Raw genomic sequence first — 19,575 nt, forward strand, 5'->3', positions numbered from 1 at the left:
AGTTTCCCTTCGTGGAGAGGACCTTTACTGTAATGATGTGCGGTGCGCGTTGACGTCATCGCGCACCGCACAGCAAAGGTCCTCTCCACGAAGGGAACTAGACGCGTATGAAGCCACGCCCCTATTGCCGCCCGGGGCGCAAAAAGCCCCTGAACCGGCCCTGATCTCACAGCCTGCACAAACTGCTAAGTCCTAATGCTCTCCAGATCTAGCAAGGCTGTGCCAAGGAAAACTTACTCATTCTACCTATAGGTGTCCTGTGAATATACTGTACTCCCAGAATTTTACATCAGGGGTAAGCAAGAGCTTTTCTGAAGAGTACTACTGAGATTGTAGTTTTAATTTTAGATTATCTTGTTTACGTCTATTAAAAGCGTATCTACACTTTCCATTCTGTGCAATTCCAGAGGCAGATAATAAAATAAAATAATGAATTAATTTTGCCAACAATACAAAAGAAATGGGCCTGCTCTTTGTTGGGAACACTAATGTGTAAGTGGTATCATTCAGTTCTACAGCTAGTTGGAGGTAGTACCCCCTCTGGATCCCAAATTATGTCAGTCAGAGGGTTTGATTGATAGACTGTTATTTAGTAGAATAGTAACACACTTTCTACTCATATACAGTTGTTTGCATTGATGTCAAATGGGAAGCGTCTTGATATGAACTCTGGAAAGCCAGAGCCTGTAATACCAGTCTACTGGAAGAATAGGATACCGGGCTGAATTCAGAGTTGATTGCAGCAGCAAATTTGTTAGCAGTTGGGCAAAACCATGTGCACTGCGGGGGGGGGGGGGGGGGGGGTGCCGATATAACGTGCAGAGAGAGTTAGATTTGGGTGGGGTGTGTTCAAACTGAAATCCAAATTGCAGTGTAAAAATAAAGCAGCCAGTATTTACCCTGCACAGAAACAAAATAACCCACCAAATCTAACTCTCTCTGCAAATGTTATGTCTGCCCCACCTGCAGTGCACATGGGGGGGGGGGGGGGGGTCATTCCGAGATGATCGCTCGCTGCCTTTGTTCGCAGCAATCAGGCTAAAATTCGGCATTTCTGCGCATGCGTAGGCACCGCAATGCGCACGCGCGACGTACGGGTACAAAGTCCTTTGTGCTTTTGCACAGGTTCTAGCGACGTTTTCATTCGCACTGGCGGACGCAAGAAGATTGACAGGAAGGGGGCGTTTCTGGGTGTCAACTGACCGTTTTCAGGGAGTGCTTAGAAAAACGCAGGCGTGGCTGGGCAAACGCTGGGCGGGTGTGTGACGTCAAAAGCCAACCCTCCAACGTTAGAATCAACGCACACGAAGAGTAAGTTCAGGGCTGGTCTTGTTTTGCACAAAATGTTTTTGCAGGTGCTCTGCTGCACAGGCGTTCCCACTTCTGCAAAGCGAATATACACTCCCCATTGGGCGGCAACAATGCGTTTGCACGGCTGCTAAAAACTGCTAGCGAGCGAACAACTCAGAAAGACTACCATGGCTTTGCCCACCTGCTAACAAATTTGCTGCTGCGATCAACTCTGAATTACCCCCATTGTCCCTTATTTGTTCCAACTCGTCTCTCATTTGTTTTAGCAGTGGAACACAGCAGAGTAACAGAATCAAATATATTGAGGCAGCCAGGTGCCCTTGCAGATTGCCTCAGGTTGGAGTGGAAGGGATGGGGGTGGATGGAATAAAGGATTAGGAGATGTTGTATCACTATGATCAATAATAAATGGAAGAAGTATATCCTTGTGTGTGTGTCTGATTTGACTTATTGAGTTCTCTATTTTTTATGACTTATATGAAGATCTGAACATGTTTAAGGTTTCACAGATTGTCTAGCACCAATTTAGTAGTTTTTAGTAATAAACAAAATTACAGATGCCAAGCAGCTACGCTCTCCTCACCAATCTTACACGAGGGTGTGGGTCATAACATTCTTCAGAACAAGGAACAAAACAATCATGTAGGAGGTGAAGTGTTCATGATTTCAACAATATGCAGCCAATTACAGCATCAGAATACAAAAAGCAACACAGATAATTTAAATTCAATCTACTCTTGTGTAACCATTGGCAGGCAAATTTGATGTGGGCAAAAGAAGCTAATCTGAGTATCTAGATGGGAGAAAGAGCGCAGCGCCATGGTAATACAAGAATACTGTTGCGGCAAGACGGTGGTGTAAAGCAGGGCCGGCTCCAGGCCTACTAGCACCCTGAGCGAGAAAATGTGAAAGTGATCACCCATGCGTGATCCGAAGGCGCGCTCCTTCAAAAGTGAGCGTGGCCTCGCAACATTATATTATCAGACTATAGATATATTTTCACAACACTCTACACACACACACAATTAGAAGCCTTACACATAACGCCCACAGTAGTGTACTTTACACATAATGGGGTAAATTTACTAAGATTCGTATTTTCCCGTTTGAGGTCAAAGTTCAATCACGAATGACATCGAAAGTGTAAATATGCAACTTTTTGAATTGATTACGACTAATTTACTAAGCTGCCGTATTCTGCATTCTCGGGTTTTCCGATGTCGATGTCATTCGTTTTTTTAGGCAGTGTTTTACGTGAGTGACTTGTAAAACACTGCCGACTTTAATACAATGAATCTCGGCCGGATCTGAGAGATCCGTGCTGGGCTTCATTGTGTACTTTGTTATTAAAAAAAAAAAAGTTTAAATGTAAAAAAAAAATTGCGTGGGGTCCCCCCTCCTAAGGCAAACCAGCCTCGGGCTCTTTGAGCCTATCCTGGTTGCAGAAATATGGGAAAAAAATGGACAGGGGTTCCCCCATATTTAAGCAACCAGCATCGGGCTCTGCGCCTTGTCCTGGTTCCAAAAATACGGGGGACAAAAAGAGTAGGGGTCCCCCGTATTTTTGAAACCAGCACCGGGCTCCACTAGCTGGACAGATAATGCCACAGCCGGGGGTCACTTTTATACAGTGCCTTGCGGCCGTGGCATCAAATATCCAACTAGTCACCCCTGGCCGGGGTACCCTGGGGGAGTGGGGACCCCTTCAATCAAGGGGTTCCCCCCCCCCCAGCCACCCAAGGGCCAGGGGTGAAGCCCGAGGCTGTCCCCCCCATCCAATGGGCTGCGGATGGGGGGCTGATAGCCTTTGTGAAAAGTGTTTGATATTGTTTTTAGTAGCAGTACTACAAGTCCCAGCAAGCCTCCCCCGCAAGCTGGTACTTGGAGAACCACAAGGGGTGACCAGTTGGATATTTGATGCCACGGCCGCAAGGCACTGTATAAAAGTGACCCCCGGCTGTGGCATTATCTGTCCAGCTAGTGGAGCCCGGTGCTGGTTTCAAAAATACGGGGGACCCCTACTCTTTTTGTTCCCCGTATTTTTGGAACCAGGACCAGGCGCAGAGCCCGATGCTGGTTGCTTAAATATGGGGGAACCCCTGTCCATTTTTTCCCCATATTTCTGCAACCAGGATCGGCTCAAAGAGCCCGAGGCTGGTTTGCCTTAGGAGGGGGGACCCCACGCAATTTTTTTCCAGAAAATTTAGAACATTTCCCCCCCCCATCCCACTGAAAAACATGCACGGATCTCATGGATCCGTGCATGCCTATACAAACACGGGATAAAAAAGCAGGTCTGTTTTTTTTTTAGCACTTTTTCACGATTTGTATTTTATCACGGCAGTGTTTGGCTATTGTCGGCAGTGTTTGTGTTTTGCACTTTTTAGTAAATTCCCGATTTCTAGCAAATTGCAGGCGTATTTGACCGATGGTGTATTGATTCGTGATTTTTTCCTAGGACTTCCAAAATATTACGAATGCCCTCATCACTGCCGTGATTTTTGCTTAGTAAATTACCGAGATGACACTTTGAAGAAAAAACGGCATCTCGGTCAAAATCGGGACCTTAGTAAATATACCCCAATGTCTCCAGTATAGTGTGCAGTGCCAGATACACATACACCCCCAGTAGTGCCAGACACATATTATATGCTCCCATCAGTGGCAGATACACATATGTCCCCAGCAGTACAGTGCCAGATACACATTATATGCCCCCACAGTACCAGATACACATTATATGTCCCCACAGTGCCAGATACACATTATATGCCCCACATAATATGCCCACAGTAGTGCAGTGCCAGATACACAGTATATGCCCCCAACAGTACGGATGGTGTAATGGTTAGCATTACTGCCTCAGAGGTGGGAATTGAACCCACTGCCTCATGGGTTCGATTCCCACCATGGCCCTGTGTGGAGTTTGTATATTCTCCCCGTACTTGCGTGGGTTTTCTCTGGGTACTCCGGTTTCCTCCCACAAAATCCAAAAATATACTGGTAGGTTAATTGGCTCCCAACAAAAATTAACCCTAGCGTGAATGTGTCTATGTGTACATGTGATAGGGAATATAGATTGTAAGCTCCACTGGGGCAGGGACTGATGTGAATGGCCAAATATTCTCTGTAAAGCGCTGCAGAATATGTGTGTGCTATATAAATAACTGATGATAATAATAATAATAATAATAATAATAATACTACACAGTATATGCCCCCAGTAGTTCCAGATACACATTATATGCCCCACAGTGCCAGATAAAGATTATATGCCCCCACAGTGCCAGATACACATATGCCCCCAGTAGTGCAGTGCCAGATACACAGTATATGCCCCCACAGTGCCAGATACACAGTATATACCCCCAGTGCCAGATACACAGTATATGCCCCCCACAGTGCCAGATACACGTGCCCCCACAGTGCCAGATACACGTGCCCCCCCCCCAGTGCCAGATACACGTGCCCCCAGAGTGCCAGATACACGTGCCCCCAGAGTGCCAGATACACATGCCCCCGTGTGTGTTCGGCTGCGGAACAGCTGCACTGAGTCTGCATCAGCGTCCATCCCGCGGCCCGCCTCCTGGCTGAGTCCTATCAGTGGCTGTGTGTGCCGACGTGGGGGAGTGCTGTGGGCGGACTAAAGCATAGCTACTCTGTGTGGCACTGGCGTCTGACGTCAGACGCTGGCACAGCGCGCACAGAGTAGTTTAGCTTTGTCCAGCCCACAGCACTCCCCCTCGTCGGCACACACAGCCACTGCTGCAGGACCTGGCTCCAGGCAGGCTCCAATATGGTGGCGCTAGCGTGCGGTGCCCTTTAAGGGTGGTGCCCTGCACGGCCGCTCTATTGGAACATGCCTGGAGCCAGCCCTGGAGTAAAGCGTTCCCCCATATGAAACAACATTTCTAAAGGTGAAGATACTTATCTACTACCTTTAATATAGAGTTTGAAACCTTATTCACTTACCGGTAAAGCCCATCTCTGTTAGTTATAACCAGCTCATAGGCTTTCCCTGCGGTAACATCTCGTACACTCAGTGTTTGTTTCAGCTCATTTGTGTCCATAGGTATAAATTCAAAGAATGCAGAACGGGGGATCAACACGTATTGTGGGACATCTTCTAGAGGCCAAAGATTTACACCACAGAGGCCTGAGGAGAAAGTAATGAAAGAAAATGTGAGACACAGCATGGAGAGAGCGAAGAACTCAGAGAAAGTAAAGGTGAAGAGAGTATGCAGAGAACATTCAAAGGAGAGAAGATAAAGACATTATTGGGCCGGATGTAATGGCTTGCGAGACGGCCGGAGCTCAGAGACTCTGGCCGAACTCCTACGTTTTTTTAAAGCAGCAAACGTTTACAGGGCAAAACCAAACAGGTTTTGCCTTGTAAACGTTTGCTGCTTTAAAAAAAAAACGTACGAGTTCAGCCGGAGTCTCGGAGCTCCTGCCGTTTTGCAAGCCATTACATCCGGCCCAATGTATGCGAAGTAGCAGGAATTTTTTTTATTTCCAAATAAATATCCATACCTTCTGCTGCACAGTATATGGGGGAATAAAGTGGTGTCCCTTTACATAGAGTGTCCTTTAATGTCTGTCTATCCAGGTCACTTCCCCCAGTCTCCACAGCTACGATCACCTGTAAATTTGGCCACACCCGCTTGGCTATCCCACAAAAGCCTTCTTGGAACTGAGCACGCAGTTCTGAAGCTCGGACAGCATCTGGGACTAACAAGTCTTCTGTCTGCTTTCTGATGTCCAGAGGAATCTTAAGTTCTGAACTGAGACGACCTTTCTGAATATCAGCAACTAGAGACTCCCAAGAATCCTCTAAGACAGAAAAGACATAGCGAAGAAACCAAGAGAAGTTTGCTTCAAGCATACTTAAGCCCTTCTCCTTGAGGGCAAAAAGAAGCTGAATGTAAAGTATCTCATGATGAGACATGGGGGAAATGTCTGGAATTGTAGAAGAGTAGAGGTTATTCAGGAAATTCGAGAAGGCAAATGGAAAATTAATAATTGGAATCCCAGCCTCAGTGTGGCGGAAATTTGGTGGAAATGTAAACTTGGTCATCTTTTCCAAAGCACCAGGGAAATTGCTGTGTATTATTTCCAGATATACCGCTGTTCCCTAGGACATGAGACACTGTGTCAGCCAAAAGAAGAACATGAAAAACCACGATAGCACTAATGCTATGAGCACAATAACCCCACGACAAATAAACCTTACACAATAATACAATAATATAAAGCTAATAACTAACTCCTATAGAAAAGTATTGATGCTGGTAAGTAGAAAAAGGTTATTCTATAAAGTAAGACAGTTACCAGTGCTGCTCCACTAATTCAAACTTGTCAATTAGATAGCCTTAATTGTAAAAAATGATAACCCACAAAGGTACAATGACAAAAGAAATCAATAGTTAATAAAAAAAAAAAAAAACACAATATCAAGGTAATGTCACATCATTTTTTAGAATAATAAAATAAAAGACAAACATTAATTGATAAACTACTTAAAAACTGTTATTGCACTGAGTGACTATCAGTGGGATCTTTAAGCAGTCTGATGTTTATTAGAAAGTAACCTCTCAAATAGAATCAAAATGAATGTTAGGTTCAAAAGTACATAGCTGCATAGATAGCAGTGATAACCCGGGAGTGGCTCAGTGTAAAAGGGTTAACCTGTATCCAGTTTGCAGGGTTGGTCCCAGGAAAGACCCAGGTCGCGGTGCAGTATAAACGGCTTAGTTGGGTCGATGCGACCAAGGACCCGTTCACTGTATAGAGAAAAGGTGGCGCTTGATGATAATTTCATCTCCAAGTCCTGACTCCGCACATGTCAGCGGTGACATCACCAACATGGCAATATGCCGGGTTGGGCCGCTGTCTGAAAAGGGGCTCTTGACAAATTGCACCCGGGAAGCAGCCGTGCAAACACAACATTTTAGTATAAAAGTGATACAAGTGAGAGTGATAGACAGCTGATTCATGGTTCCAAGATAAAAGTGCTGATCCAGTGTGAGCAGTGTATGAAGATTCAAACCTTCTGAAGAGAATGTCCATTATTGAGCCTATTTGATGGCTTTCTAGTTAACATCAGAATGCTAACAGACTCCACTGATGGCCAATCAGTGCCATAGTGGTTATTAAGCTGTTTGTCAATTACGGTAATTAATGAACTAATTAATATTATTATCACAACAGAAAATGATGTAATCTATTAATATTAAATATTGAGTTTTTTTATTTTGTCTTGTTACCTATGTGGTTTATCATTTTCTTATTTTTTTTATTTTTTTTTACAATTAAGGTGATACAATTTACAGGTTTTAATTAGAACAGTTAAGTGCCTAAGCGCCTTTTTTCACTATTTGTTCCTAATATCATAATACCATATACAGTACAGTGCAGATCAATGGAATAATAAAACACTCCACAATTACAAAACATCCATGCAATGTCATATATATATATATATATATTTTTATATATATATATATATATATATATATATATATATATATATATACACACACACACACACACACGCACACCATATATACACAATGTATATCCGGCTGACGGGATTGCAGATGTAGTAATATATCGGCTGTCCCGCACACACTAAATGATATTGCGTGATATATCATTCACGCTGCATTCCCCTGCATCCCGTCAATGCCCGACGGGACAACCCAGCAAATGACCCGTGTGAGTGCTTGATAGTGGGTACACACTAGACGATGTGCCCTATATGTCAGTCCAATCCATCAGATCGGATGACATTTCACTTAGTGTATACCCAGCTGTAGGCTGGGTACACACAGTGTCTGCGCTAACCGCTCAGCAGAGTTTGCAATGCAGGGAGGCGCCAAGCATGAAAGGCGCACTCCCCGCTCTGCTACTCTGCTGCCTTCTGCATGTCCTGCCGGCTGCCGCTGCCCCTGTCAAACAGTCTATGACAGGCAGCGGCGCCGTTAGCACCCCCAATAGCGTCCCAGCTGACACTCGCTACCCGCGGCGGGAGAGACAGCATCTACTGTACCTCCGCGCCTGGAGCAGCGGCATGCCTCTTCACCACCCGGTAAGTGTAGAAGCCGGGTATCCCTCATCCCCAAAACGGCTCAGGAGGAGGAGGGGGGGGGGGGGGGGGGGAATGGGGTAGTGACTACCCGCTGTAGTGAACACCCTAGTTCACCAGGGAAAACATAAGAAAATGTACACTGTTCTCATTTTAAAAGCAAATTAATATGCATAAATATATAACCACACAAATTGCATGTAGGGTAACATCCTACAAGAAAAAACCCTATATATATATATATATATATATATATATATATATTGTAAACTGTAAGCCGGCACTCGTGCTTGCCTTGTAGTCACTTTGCGCTGGTGCCCTCATAACACCGAACTCCTGCTGGAGGACGGTCAACACATGTACGAGGTTTACGCGGAGGCGGGACTCCAATCGACTTATAATGAAAAGATTCTCAGTCCTGTTGTGATCAACATTTCAGAGCTCTTACTTTTGTTCTTTCGTCAGGAACAAAAGTAAAAGTTCTGAAACGATCACAACGGGACTGAGAATCTGTTCATTATAAGTCGATTGGAGTCTCGCCTCGATGTATGTAATGTAATGTGAATAAGATTGTGCTACTGTGTGGCGTAATTAGAATTGCTACTGTTGTGTGGCCATGCCCCTTCCTTGTGAGACCACTCCCCTTCGGCATATGCTATCCCTTTATTAAATAATAAGATTTTACTCACCGGTAAATCTATTTCTCGTAGTCCGTAGTGGATGCTGGGAACTCCGTAAGGACCATGGGGAATAGCGGGCTCCGAAGGAGGCTGGGCACTCTAGAAAGATTTATGACTACCTGGTGTGCACTGGCTCCTCCCACTATGACCCTCCTCCAAGCCTCAGTTAGGACACTGTGCCCGGACGAGCTGACATAATAAGGAAGGATTTTGAATCCCGGGTAAGACTCATACCAGCCACACCAATCACACCGTATAACTCGTGATACTATACCCAGTTAACAGTATGAATATAACTGAGCCTCTCAACAGATGGCTCAACAATAACCCTTTAGTTAGGCAATAACTATATACAAGTATTGCAGACAATCCGCACTTGGGATGGGCGCCCAGCATCCACTACGGACTACGAGAAATAGATTTACCGGTGAGTAAAATCTTATTTTCTCTGACGTCCTAGTGGATGCTGGGAACTCCGTAAGGACCATGGGGATTATACCAAAGCTCCCAAACGGGCGGGAGAGTGCGGGTGACTCTGCAGCACCGAATGAGAGAACTCCAGGTCCTCCTCAGCCAGGGTATCAATTTTGTAGAATTTTGCAAACGTGTTTGCCCCTGACCAAGTAACAGCTCGGCAAAGTTGTAAAGCCGAGACCCCTCGGGCAGCCGCCCAAGATGAGCCCACCTTCCCTGTGGAATGGGCTTTCACTGATTTAAGATGCGGCAGTCCAGCCGCAGAATGCGCCTGCTGAATCGTGTTACAGATCCAGCGAGCGATAGTCTGCTCAGAAGCAGGAGCACCCAGCCTGTTGGGTGCATACAGGATAAATAGCGAGTCAATTTTTCTGACTCTAGCCGTCCTGGAAACATAATTTTTCAAGGCCCTGACTACGTCCAGTAACTTGGAATCCTCCAAGTCCCTAGTAGCCGCAGGCACCACAATAGGTTGGTTCAAGTGAAAAGCTGATACCACCTTAGGGAGAAACTGGGGACGAGTCCTCAATTCTGCCCTATCCATATGGAAAATCAGATAAGGACTTTTATATGACAAAGCCGCCAATTCTGATACACGCCTGGCCGAAACCAAGGCCAATAACATGACCACTTTCAACGTGAGATATTTTAGATCCACGGTTTTTAGTGGTTCAAACCAATGTGATTTTAAGAAACTCAACACCACGTTGAGATCCCAAGGTGCCACTGGAGGCACAACCGGGGGCTGAATATGCAGCACTCCTTTTACAATGTCTGAACTTCAGGTACTGAAGCTAATGCTTTCTGGAAGAAAATCGACAGAGCCGAGATCTGTATCTTAATGGAGCCTAATTTTAGGCCCATAGACACTCCTGCTTGTAGGAAATACAGAAATCGACCTAGTTGAAATTCCTCTGTTGGGGCCTTTTTTGGCCTCACACCAAGCAACATATTTCCGCCATATGCGGTGATAATGTTTTGCAGTTACATCTTTCCTGGCTTGAATCAGCGTAGGAATGACTTCCTCCGGAATGCCCTTTTCCTTTAGGATCCGGCGTTCAACCGCCATGCCATCAAAACGTAGCCGCGGTAAGTCTTGGAACAGACAGGGCCCCTGCTGCAGCAGGTCCTGTCTGAGCGGCAGAGGCCATGGGTCCTCTGATATATTTTCTTGAAGTTCTGGGTACCAGGCTCTTCTTGGCCAATCCGGAACCACGAGTATCGTTCTTACTCCTCGCCTTCTTATTATTCTCAGTACCTTTGGTATGAGAGGCAGAGGGGGGAACACATAAAACGACTGGTACACCCACGGTGTTACCAGAGCGTCCACAGCTATCGCCTGAAGGTCCCTTGACCTGGCGCAATATCTTTTATAGCTTTTTGTTGAGGCGGGACGCCTTCATGTCCACCTGTGGCCTTTCCCAATGGTGTACAATTCTTTGGAAGACTTCTGGATGAAGTCCCCACACTCTCGGGTGGAAGTCGTGTCTGCTGAGAAGATCTGCTTCCCAGTTGTCCACTCCGGGAATGAACACTGCCGACAGTGCTAACACATGATTTTCCGCCCATCGGAGAATCCTTGTGGCTTCTGCCATCGCCATCCTGCTTCTTGTGCCGCCCTGTTGGTTTACATGGGCGACTGCCGTGATGTTGCCTGATTGGATCAGGACCGGCTGGTTTTGAAGCAGAGGCCTTGCCTGACTCAGGGCATTGTAAATGGCCCTCTGTTCCAGAATTTTATGTAGGGAAGTCACCTGACTTGACCAAAGTCCCTGGAAGTTTCTTCCCTGTGTGACTGCCCCCCAGCCTCAAAGGCTGGCATCCATGGTCACTAGGACCTAGTCCTGTATGTCGAACCTGCGGCCCTCTTGAAGATGGGCACTCTGCAGCCACTACAGTAGAAATACCCTGGTCCTTGGAGACAGGGTTATCAGCCTAATGCATCTGAAGATGCGACCCGGACTTTTGGCTTCAGGAGGTCTCTGACTAGAGATGACAGCTCCTTGGCTTTCTCCACCGGGAGAAACACTTATTTCTGGTCTGTGTCCAGAACCATCCCCAGGAACAGTAGACGTGTCGTAGGAACCAGCTGTGACTCTGGACTGTTTAGAGTCCAACCGTGCTGTTGTAGCACTTTCCAAAATAGTGCTACCCCGACTAGCAACTGCTCCTTGGACCTCGCCCTTATAAGGAGATTGTCCAAGTACGGGATAATTAAAACTCCCCTTTTTCGAAGGAGTATCATCATTCCGGCCATTACCTTGGTAACACCCTCGGTGCCATGTACAGTCCAAACGGCAGAGTCTGGACTTGGTAATGGTAATCCCGTACCACAAATCTGAGGTACTCCTGACGAGGATAGTAAATAGGGACATGCAGGTAAGCATCCTTGATGTCCCGGGATACCATGTAATCCCCCTCGTCCAGGCTTGCAATAACCGCCCTGAGCGATTCCATCTTGAACTTGAATTTTTCATGCATGTGTTCAAGGATTTTAAATATAAAGAAGGGTCACACCGAACCATGCGGTTTCGGTACCCCAACCGTGTGGAATAGTAACCCCGTCCTTGAAGAAGTAGGGGCACCTTAAGTATTACCTGCTGGGAATACAGCTTATTAATTGCCTCTAGCACAGCCTCCCTGCCTGAGGGAGTTGTCGGCAAGGCATATCTGAGGAAACGGCGGGGGGAAGACATCTCGAATTCCAGCTTGTACCCCTGAAATACTACTTGAATGAAACAGGGATCCACCTGTGAGCGAGCCCACTGATCGCTGAAACTTTTGAGACGGCCCCCCACCGTACCTGGCCACACCTGTGGAGCCTCCGCGTCATGCTGTGGACTCCGAGGAAGCGAGAGAAGAATTATGATTCTGGGAACAGGCTGACTGGTGCAGCTTTTTCCCTCTTCCCTTGTCTTTGTACAGAAAGGAAGCGCCTTTGACCCGCTTGCTTTTCTGAAGCCGAAAGGACTGTACCTGATAATACAGTGCTTTCTTAGTCTGTGAGGAAAACTGAGGAAAAAATATTTCTTCCCAGCTGTTGCTGCGGATACGAGGTCCCAGAGACCATCCCCAAATAATTCCTCACCCTTATAAGGCAGAATCTCTATGCGCCTTTTAAGGTCAGCATCACCTGTCCAGGGACAGGTCTCTAATACCCTCCTGACAGAATGGACATTACATTCATTTTGGATGCCAGCCGGCAAAATATCCCTCTGTGCATCCCTCATATATAAGACGACGTCTTTAATATGTTCTCATGTTAGCAAACTAGTATGTTTGACAGGGTCACCGACCACGCTGCAGCAGCACGCTCTGCAGGTTTCAGTCTAGTACCTGAGTGTGTAAATACAGACTTCAGGATAGCCTCCTGCTTTTTATCAACAGGTACCTTCAAAGTGGCCGTTCCTAAAACGGCAGTGCCACCTATTTTGACAACCGTGTGAGCGCCTTATCCACCCTAGGGGATATCTCCCAGCGTAACTTATCCTCTGGCGGGAAAAGGTACGCCATCAGTAACTTTTTAGAAATTACCAGTTTCTTATCAGGGGGAACCCACGCTTTTCACACACTTCATTCATTCATCTGATGGGGGAACAAAACACTGCCTGCTTTTTCTCCCCAAACATAAAAACCCCTTTTTAGAGGTTAATGTCAGAAATGTGTAACACATTACTTTTATTGCCGGGATCAAGTCACGGATGTTCCTAGTGGATTGTGTATATGTCTCAACCTTGTCGACACTGGAGTCAGACTCCGTGTCGACATCTGTGTCTGCCATCTGAATGAGCGGGCGTTTTTGAGCCCCTGATGGCCTTTGAGACGCCTGGGCAGACACGGGCTGAGAAGCCGGCTGTCCCACAGCTGTTACGTCATCCACCCTTTTATGTAAGGAGTTGACACTGTCGGTTAATACCTTTTACCTAACCATCCACTCTGGTGTCGGCCCCACAGGGGGCGACATCACATTTATCGGCATCTGCTCCGTCACTATATAAGCCTCCTCCTCAAACATGTCGACACAGCTGTACCGACACACCGCACACACACAGGGAATGCTCTGACTGAGGACAGGACCCACAAAGCCCTTTGGGGAGACAGAGAGAGAGTATGCCAGCACACACCAGAGCGCTATATAATGAGGGGATTAACACTATAACTGAGTGAATTTTCCCCCATAGCTGCTTGTATATACAATATTGCGCCTAAATTTAGTGCCCCCCCTCTCTTTTTTACCCTTTGAGCCTGAAAACTACAGGGGAGAGCCAGGGAGCTTCCTTCCAGCGGATCTGTGAAGGAGACATGGCGCCAGTGTGCTGCAGGAGATAGCTCCGCCCCTTTTCCGCGGCCTATTCTCCCGCTTTTTCCATATTCTGGCAGGGGTATTTTCCACATATATAGCCTCTGGGACTATATATTGTGGAGTTTTTGCCAGCCAAGGTGTTTTTATCGCTTCTCAGGGCGCCCCCCCCAGCGCCCTGCACCCTCAGTGACCGGAGTATGAAGTGTGTGTGAGGAGCAATGGCGCACAGCTGCAGTGCTGTGCGCTACCTTGGTGAAGACTGATGTCTTCTGCCGCCGTTTTTTCGGACCTCTTCTTGCTTCTGGCTCTGTAAGGGGGACGGCGGCGCGGCTCCGGGACCGAACACCAAGGACTGGGCCTGCGGTCGATCCCTCTGGAGCTAATGGTGTCCAGTAGCCTAAGAAGCCCAATCCGGCTGCAAGCAGGCGAGTTCGCTTCTTCTCCCCTTAGTCCCTCGCTGCAGTGAGCCTGTTGCCAGCAGGTCTCACTGAAAATAAAAAACCTAAATCTATACTTTCTTTCTAAGGGCTCAGGAGAGCCCCTAGTGTGCATCCAACCTCGGCCGGGCACAAGATCTAACTGAGGCTTGGAGGAGGGTCATAGTGGGAGGAGCCAGTGCACACCAGGTAGTCATAAATCTTTCTAGAGTGCCCAGCCTCCTTCGGAGCCCGCTATTCCCCATGGTCCTTACGGAGTTCCCAGCATCCACTAGGACGTCAGAGAAATGGGAGGGAGGGCGCAAATTTATAGTTTGCAGGGGGGTGCCGAACACCCTAGCACCGGCCCTGGGTACACACATGACAGATATTATTGGTGGGCCCACCACTGCGCAGACTGAGCAGCTGATCAAGGTAAGTGTACATACTTACTAACTGTCCGCTCCATATGTCAGTCCCTGTTATGCAGCTGGGTGTGCATTCAAATCTGCCTGCCCAGCTGTGACCTCGGCCCCTGCAGCAAGTTTGCAGAGCGCCCGTACACACAGCACAATGTACCGATATATCTGCAATTATATCGATGTCGTTCACAGACATATCGCTGGTCCACAACCACTATTGATATCAGTCATTCAATTGAACACAAGATATATCGGCCAGTGTGTACCCAGTATTGGTCACACACAGATACACACGTGCATTTGGCTTCATAACCTGCTCTATACTAACTATTTGCATCCCCGATCACTAAATTAGTACTAAAATAAGCAAAAAGAACTACTTAGTGCCACTATAGCAGATAACGTGTCATATAATGTGTCCCTTGCCACAGCCTCAAAAGCAGAACACAACTATAGGCTCATAGATACCTGCTGGAAACTATCATTGGGTCTTTGAGCACTGATAGGGACCATAGAGGGGTTTCCAGAAGTTCCTGCGGTTGCTACCAGGGCAAAGGGTCTCCCATGCATCATTATGTTCTCTTCTCCCTGCGATGTGCGCCGGACATAGTCTTTATAGTCACAGTACTGAGTCAGAGGATGAAGTCTCTGAAAGGAGGACACATCTGAGCAGAAAACAGAACATGGAGTGTTTAGGCTTACTAGTATATAAGGTTACCCCCCACTCAGCTACAAAGCATACTTATTGTAACATCTTGTAAAAGAATTTCAGTTTCACTTAAATACTTCTTCCCACCATTTATTTTCCTTTAGATGGCTACAAGAATTTATATTACAGGAATGTAAGAATAAACAATTATCTATTGCCATTGTCAAAGAGATGGACAATATTATTTTCTGGAGCGACTCTCGCCAGTCCTTCTTGCAGGTGCTATAGAAACCTTTCAGATGTGACAATTGCGAATAGCAAATTTACCACCTTTACTGAATGTATCTCAGGAATGTGAAACTGGTTTGTACCTCAGATGGCACAGCAGTATAACCAGGGGCGGATTGGGAACAAAAAGCGGCCCTGGAAAAATTTGTACTAGTGGCCCCACATGGGCAGCACCAGAGGTGTAAGGTCTAGCCATGGGCCATGGTAGCAGCACCCTCCCCCCAAGACTTTCCAGATAGTGGGCATGTCCAGCATCAAGGGGGAAGTTAAAAGGAAATAAAATTAAAGATTATGAGCACATTATATGATACACCTTCAGAATTTAGGAAACTATATCATTCTTTAGAAAGATATATTTTCTTGCTTATTACACCAACCGCGTATCCCAATTCACTCAATCTTATATGTCAGCCAAGCAGGCAGACAGAGCATACACTAATCATCTGCAATCACAGGCTAAGTGGCAAAGAAATTTTCATGTAAGCAAATTATTTTGCATCTTATTCATTATGTCTATAAATAAGACCAGAGCCGGCCATAGGCATAGGCAAACTAGGCAATTGCCTAGGGCATTTGATATGCCTAGGGGCATCAGCAGCTTCTGCTGAATAAAATGATATGCGGCATGCCTATATTCTGTGTGTAGCATTTCATATGCAGATACAGCCACAGTCTCACACAGTATATAGGCATGCTGCATATCATTTTAATCAGCAGAAGCTGCTTGTGCACACTAGCCACATAGCAATGCAAATAAGATGCATTTTCATAAAAAAAGGTGTGCCCGATATTAGCATTGAGGCAATATTTATGAGGACACATCTGTATCCAAGCAGAGGCAGAGGTCAAAGTGTTAGAGGCAGTGTGAGTGCTGTGTGCATGTGAGTGGGTTGGTTGTGCAGTAGTGTTCAGAATATGTGTAAGGAGCATTATGTGTGTCATGTAAAAATGCATTAATAATGTGCAACATGTGTGTAAGGGGCACTATGTGTGTCATTATGTGTATAAGGGCATTAATAATGTGCGGCATATGTGTAACAGGGTACTACTGTATGTGTGTCATTATGTGTATAGGGGCACTAATAATGTGCAGCAAGTGTGTAGGGGGCACTATGTGTGTCATTATGTGTATAAGGGCATTAATAATGTGCGGCAAATGTGTAAGGGACATTATGTGCAAAAGGGCATTAATAAAGGTTGTCATAATGTGTAAGGCGCATTATGTTTATAAGGACATTAATAAGGTGTCTCATATGTGTAAGGGGCATTACTGTGTAGAATGTGTGTAAATGCATTACTAATGTGTGGCATTATGTGTATAAGGTTCTCTACTATGTGGCGTTGCGTATAGAAAGGGCACCACTGTGTCATCTAATGTGAATAAAGAGCAATAGGGTGTGGTGTAATGTGAATAAGGAGCAATTCAGTGTGATGTAATGTGAATAAGGGGCTCTACTGTGAGGAGTAACGTTTATAAGGTAAAGTGATACTATTGTGGGATGTAATATGAATTATGGACACTATCGCATGATCATATGTGAATAAAGTTGCAGTACTGTGTGGCGTAATTGGAATTGGGGTTATTGTGTGGCCATGCCCCTTGCCAGCAAAAACACACCCCTTTTTGGGCTGTGCGCCAAATGTGCGAACTGTTCCTGTTTTAAATATAGGGGGTACAAGGTCAGAGGCGGAACCAGCGGTGGTGCTAGAGGGCACCAGCCAAAATCTTGCCTAGGGCATCATATTGGTTAGGGCCGGCTCTGAATAAGACCACATGTCCTCAAACAAAACATGCCCCGCGGGTGCGTTGGCCCACCGGGAATCTTCCCTGTAAACCCTATGGCCAATCCGCTTCTGAGTATAACTGATACAACATACATCTTTCCCCCAAAAACTCCTTTCTGCAGACTTTTGTACGATTCTTGGTAATATTTAGTTTTTTCTTAATGCTGTAACAATATTATGTTGTGCAAAAATTGTAAAGGAAATAAAACTCTCCATCCATACAGAGATGTGTGTTGAACCAATATTCAAAGCAATGCAGCCTATGAAGTCACTGGGAACATGTAGCAACACCATGGTTTAACATTTTTGCAGCATTTTTTTGAAAAACTGTTGATGATTAACAATCATCCCGCAGTGTGCCAGGCTTAACAGAGTAATGGTGGCTGGGGCAGCTGTCAACTCAGGCCTACTAGATATGTCACACTGCTTGAATAAAGATTTCACTGCATCTCCCCATCAAGAGAAGTGACCACACCAAATTTGGGGGGAGTTCTACTAGTTGAGGCATGGCAGGGGGTTGCGTTACAGTACAGTTTGGTTAAATTATTGGACATGGATAGGCGGCATTCTCAGGACCTCCCAGACTATGCTTCCCCTCTCTGTAAGAGACTTGCTTGAGAGTATTTTATAGATTACTGACCAGGTGAGTTTTTACGTTTTCCTATGAAAAAATAGTGTTTGCACGTTAAGTTTACAACTTCCTTGTGGATAATTTGCTCTAATAAGATCACAGTTTGCCTAAAACACTTTGACAGTTACCTGTTAAGATTTTGAAATTGTTCTTCAGTCCGTATTCCGTGTCCTGGTGCTTGCGCAGTGCTTCCAGTAGTAAGCATTCCTGTATGCTCTGGGCATTTTTTGTGTCATGTTCCAAATTCTTTCTGTGATTGTTGTTCGACAGTGCCTTGAGGCACCATTGGCGCTTCAGCCCAGCCATCCATCTCTTCACTCGCTCTGCCCTCCAGAGAATAACTAGCAGGGAAGTCGCACAGGCCCCCAGGACCAAAGTAATGATTAAGAAATGAACCATCCTAAATTATTAAGCCTGTGTGAGTTAGAAATATGAGATATTATTATATATTATATAATTGGGTTTTTGACAACATAAATTAAGGGATCCCAAACAACCCTGAAATTATTTACATATATGAAGCTTTACATAGCAAACAGTACCTACCTTTAAAGATAATTCCACCCTGGTTGAAAATGAAGTTTAGGCGCAGTATCCTAAGTGGTCCCCAGAGTTTACGAACCTGTGGTACAGTATAGTGACAGGGTCTCCCACAGGTTCCTGAATGTCACTGGTGGGATACACTTAATAGCATCTTAAAATTAGCATTCAGTTTTATATGGAATTTACACAAGTTCAAATGAAACTGTGCTGTATGCGCAAGTTCACAGTATATAAAATTGTGCTTTTGTTTTAATAGTAGTGATGTGCACCGGAAATTTTTCGGGTTTTGTGTTTTGGTTTTGGATTCGGTTCCACGGCCGTGTTTTGGATTCGGACGCGTTTTGGCAAAACCTCCCTGAAAATTTTTTGTCGGATTCGGGTGTGTTTTGGATTCGGGTGTTTTTTTACAAAAAACCCTCAAAAACAGCTTCAATCATAGAATTTGGGGGTCATTTTGATCCCATAGTATTATTAACCTCAATAACCATAATTTACACTCATTTTCAGTCTATTCTGAACACCTCACACCTCACAATATTATTTTTAGTTCTAAAATTTGCACCGCGGTCGCTGGATGGCTAAGCTAAGCGACACAAGTGGCCGACACAAACACCTGGCCCATCTAGGAGTGGCACTGCAGTGTCAGACAGGATGGCACTTAAAAAAATAGTCCCCAAACAGCACATGATGCAAAGAAAAATGAAAGAAAAAAGAGGTGCAAGATGGAATTGTCCTTGGGCCCTCCCACCCACCTTTATGTTGTATAAACAGGACATGCACACTTTAACGAACCCATCATTTCAGCGACAGGGTCTGCCACACGACTGTGACTGAAATGACTGGTTGGTTTGAGCCCCCACCAAAAAAGAAGCAATCAATCTCTCCTTGCACAAACTGGCTCTACAGAGGCAAGATGTCCACCTCATCTTCATCCTCCGATTCCTCACCCCTTTCACTGTGTACATCCCCCTCCTCACAGATTATTA

At 45.6% G+C, this 19,575-nt stretch overlaps 1 protein-coding gene across 2 annotated transcripts in view; it reads right to left on the minus strand.

Annotated features, from left to right (window-relative positions):
• GHDC (GH3 domain containing) overlaps positions 1–19,575 on the minus strand; it is a 139,307-nt gene that overhangs the window by 97,089 nt on the left and 22,643 nt on the right. For both annotated transcript variants that reach the window (XM_063959426.1, XM_063959427.1), the window contains exons 2-5: positions 18,175–18,460; positions 15,162–15,358; positions 5,845–6,445; positions 5,284–5,467 (exon numbers count right to left, since the gene is read on the minus strand). In XM_063959426.1, the coding sequence (XP_063815496.1) occupies positions 5,284–5,467; positions 5,845–6,445; positions 15,162–15,358; positions 18,175–18,445 (1,253 nt within the window). In that variant the 5' untranslated portion in view covers positions 18,446–18,460. The remainder of the gene's footprint in view (positions 1–5,283; positions 5,468–5,844; positions 6,446–15,161; positions 15,359–18,174; positions 18,461–19,575) is intronic.

This window comes from Pseudophryne corroboree, chromosome 3, assembly GCF_028390025.1.
Source record: "Pseudophryne corroboree isolate aPseCor3 chromosome 3, aPseCor3.hap2, whole genome shotgun sequence".
NCBI classification, from domain to species: domain Eukaryota; kingdom Metazoa; phylum Chordata; class Amphibia; order Anura; family Myobatrachidae; genus Pseudophryne; species Pseudophryne corroboree.